The sequence below is a fragment of the Drosophila miranda genome, chromosome XL, assembly GCF_003369915.1.
Source record: "Drosophila miranda strain MSH22 chromosome XL, D.miranda_PacBio2.1, whole genome shotgun sequence".
Taxonomy (NCBI): Eukaryota; Metazoa; Arthropoda; class Insecta; order Diptera; family Drosophilidae; genus Drosophila; species Drosophila miranda.
This window is the reverse complement of record NC_046673.1, coordinates 17,006,483-17,010,391: the sequence shown is the minus strand read 5'-3', so window position 1 is coordinate 17,010,391 and position 3,909 is coordinate 17,006,483. Positions and strand designations below refer to the sequence as shown.

General features: G+C 44.3%; 1 protein-coding gene across 1 annotated transcript; it reads left to right on the top strand.

Annotated features, from left to right (window-relative positions):
* Window positions 1-672: 672 nt before the first annotated feature.
* On the top strand, window positions 673-1,639 carry LOC108162540 (CTD nuclear envelope phosphatase 1A-like). The gene is made up of 2 exons (XM_017297364.2): window positions 673-843; window positions 899-1,639. The coding sequence occupies exons 1-2, from the start codon at window positions 761-763 to the stop codon at window positions 1,506-1,508; spliced, it is 693 nt and encodes a 230-aa protein (XP_017152853.1). The 5' UTR covers window positions 673-760; the 3' UTR covers window positions 1,509-1,639.
* Window positions 1,640-3,909: the final 2,270 nt, after the last annotated feature.

Sequence of the window (3,909 nt, the reverse complement as noted above, 5' to 3'; positions counted from 1 at the left end):
CATTCGGATGAGCTCTGGTGCTTTGGGTACAAAATCAAAGGGCTAAGTACAAGTAAAGCCAAGTACATGGACGAGGATGACAGGGCGCCGGACACCAGGCATGGCTGACATGGATGAAACTCCAGTTGCGGTAGTGAGGATGAGCAATAGACACAAGATATTCCACGATGAGCATTCTGATGTTAGGATATACATATGTATTTGTCGGAGGGATCGCCACGGACATAACAAATTGAGCATCGGGTCGCGATTTGGCCAATTTTATTATGCCGGATAACTCAGTCGCTAAGTTCTGGTGGAATGAAAGGCATACACATCGAGGACTACACTACATAGTGGGTGGATGGGCCACAAGACCAAACCTCTTGATCATAGACCTCTTGATCTATAGACCGCGACTTCCTACATCGTCTTCATAGAATTGAAAAAGAACAGAATTATTTAGGTACTATATATATATTTTTAAGGTGGCTTAAGCTGCTGAGGCCTTCATCAACTTGTGTTTAGTGGGTCACTGGGAAATTGTGATCAGGAAATGGGGTTTTCGTGGACAAGTATCTTTCGGAGATTCTCCTTGCACCAGACGAATCACTTAGCTTACAGTTTAATGTGATTTTTGTAATAAATAAAACAATCGAATAGGCTAGTAAAAATATGTTTAGGGAGTTTGTCATTTGCTTTGTCAGTCAGTTAAGGTTCAGCAACACAACTGATTTGTGATACCCAAATTCTCAAATTTACTTTATCGGATTCAGAAACAATGCCAGAAGGCGCAAACTGCACGATAGCCACAAATTGTGGGGTCTATGGAAATTGGGGTGTAACCACATTTCTATATTCTATGTAAGTACGAGTATTTGCCTAACCGTGTACAATAAATATTGTACAAATTTCATAGATTCGGAACTCTGAACACATGGCTGGTGATTCTGTTTGTGATTGTGCTCGTCAATGTTAATCTAAAGGGTCTGGTCCAGGGCTCACGCTATTTCATTTTCAAGATATTTTTCTATTTAATGGTGAAATTTCTAAAGTCCTTATATGATTTCATGCCGGCAGCCACGAAGAAGAAGACCCTTATCATAGATATAAATATTCTGATATCTACAGTGTTCGTCAAGAAGGGGACGGACTGGAAGAAAGAGCTTGGTGTGCTACACGATTTCGCACTCGAGGTACCCGAGTATGAGGGCACAATGTTGATCTACAAGCGGCCCTTCCTTGACCACTTCCTTAAGAAAGTGACCAGATGGTATCATCTGGTCATATTCACCGGTTCACAGGATAACTACGCCACGGACATGCTGGACTTCCTTGATGATGAGGGACATATTCAATATCTACGCTTGCATTGCCGCAACCCAAGGCGTCTCTATGGACGCGAAGCCATCGTATTGGATAGCACACCTTGCTATCGGGCAAACACCATATTTGTCTCCGCTTATATTATCGGCGACTGGGACCGTAAACTTCTGTCCCTACTGTGCTTCCTGGACTCCCTACGCTAAGTCGATGATGTCCGTTCATGGTTGAAGTCTGGCTGGAAATTGAAATGATTTGTATTTGAATATTTTTGTTAATTTACCATCGAAAAAGGAATAGAGTAATGCATCAAATTTCTTCCCTGTGAACACCAGAACTGTTTGACCTTGACCTAGTTGTGATCTGAATTTTTCGCCCAGGCCTGACATGAACATCCTTCACCTTTTCACCGTAAAATTTACATTGGAATTCGTGTCGAATTGGGGTCCCGCTTGGTTCTGCTCTGCTCTGCTTTGCTCAGCTCCGATCTAATGCATTTCACAAATGCCAACCAGTGACTTATTGACGCAGCATGAGGCGACTCCAAGCTGCCACTGGAATGGAGTGGAGTGAGCCAGAGGAGATAGGGATGGGGCCCAGTCATCAGGCAGCTCACGTACGCAATTGTGCTTGATGATTGGAAAGAAAATACCAAAGTCAGTGACACAGACAGAGACAGGGAGCCTGAGAGACACCGTTGACAACGCCTTGGAGCTGGGACGAGATTATTGGGCCACCGCCGAGGCCGAGACTGGAGCTGAGGCTGGGGCTGGGGATGGGACTGGGGCTGAAAGCATAGTTCATTCAGCAGGCACAATTCCACGAAAGTGATTGATTACAATCAGCGACGGATCGATCCAGCTAAATGTAATACAATGTAATGCAAGGCAAGGCAAGGCAAGGCAAGGCAGCGATCAATTAAAACCGACTGATGATGATCAATTATCGGCAAAAGATGAAGACCAAAGTGAAGAAGCTGCGACCGAGTTGATCTCGATTCCTCCAGTCTTGATGGCCGAGTCATGCCCCAACTCCAACTCCAACCCAACAAGAAGTCCAGCAACCAGCCACCAGCCACCAGAAACAGCACTTGATTCAAGCCAAAGCGAAACTGACTGTTCGGATCTGTCCCACATGTCTATGTGTCTATGATGACGACAATGACAATGGCAATGACGCTGACGATGACGATGATGACGATGACGTTGGCCAGTCATCGTCATCCTTCTTTATATTTGCTGCTGCTGCTGCTGCCTGTCATTGTGGCAGTTGTTGTTGCAACAATTTTAACACATCATAAAGCTGCTTAAAGTGTGCTCTGATACCAGCTCTTCTGTCTATTGCCGGTTGCAGGTCTTAGACATTACATAACTAGCCACCGCCGCCGCCTATGGACCTCCGACTCGACACCGACAGTCGATCGGACTGACTTGGACTTTTTAGCAGGTCAAAGAACTTGGCCATCAACAGGGGAGCCATCATTTTGTATAAAAGAGTTTGATTGGATAAGGATATGCGTGACAAGGAGAGTAGAAGTAATATCATAGATGAATGAATAGTGCCAATTATCATATCAAATGCCAACATTCTTTAAGTAGATTTCAGTGACACCAGCTCTCGGCACTCTTTAGTCAGAACTTTTTCTCTCAGTGCTGATGGTGGACCCCACATGATCTACGGCTGCGCTAAGGATTTTATGAACCACAAACCCAGCAAGATGATTTTTAAAGCTTTCTGTGTGTGTTTTATGCCTGGTTTTATGTCAAATGGACAAATGACTAATTGTGAGGCACTTAAAAGAGTCCAAACAATCTATGTATACTATGATATTTATATTTATTGGATATTGGATATACTCGCATGTATGAGTAGACCATATAGAGTTTATGATCTGCCATTCTTTGTCTAACACGGAGGGAGATCGTCTGCGTGCAGCCGTAAATCAATAATTTGTTAAGAGGCACTAGCCGCTTGGAGAGCCGCTTGGAGAGCAGCTTGTGAAAGCAAGTTCGTTGCCTAAGTCTTTTGTTTGGCTGGGCAGCAGGGAAACTGCTCTGCTCCTCTGCAACACAACACAGCGCAACACAATAAATCAGGCCGGCATTTATATTGATATTTCAGTGCTGTGTGTTGTGTGCTGTGTGCTCTGATCGCATTTTGAAAGTATTTAAACTTTTTGGGAAGCCATATCAAGTGATTTGTGAAAGGAAGCCCGTAGCTTGTATGCAAATTATCGCTGCTTCTTCTCTCCTTTTCTCCAAGAGAAGAAAAACAAATAGCTGAACCGACAGCGGCAGACAGCTGGCAAGACAGACGGAAAATAAGCAAACGGAAAAAATTGTAAATCACAGAAGTGCAGCTGCAGCGGCAAACATCGTCGCCATCCCATCCATCCTCCCCAGTCCCGAGTCCCGAGTCCCGGCCACAACCCCATCGACTATCACATAGAATTTGCAAGCAAACTTGGTTCTAAAGATGAGTCCGTGATTGAGTTGGGTTGCGTTGAGTGCCTCGTGAAGAGCGTTACGAGAGCTGACACTGAATGGATTCTGTTTGGGTTTAAGTAGAGTAGAGTAGATTGAGAGTTTCGGAATATTAAGGATACCT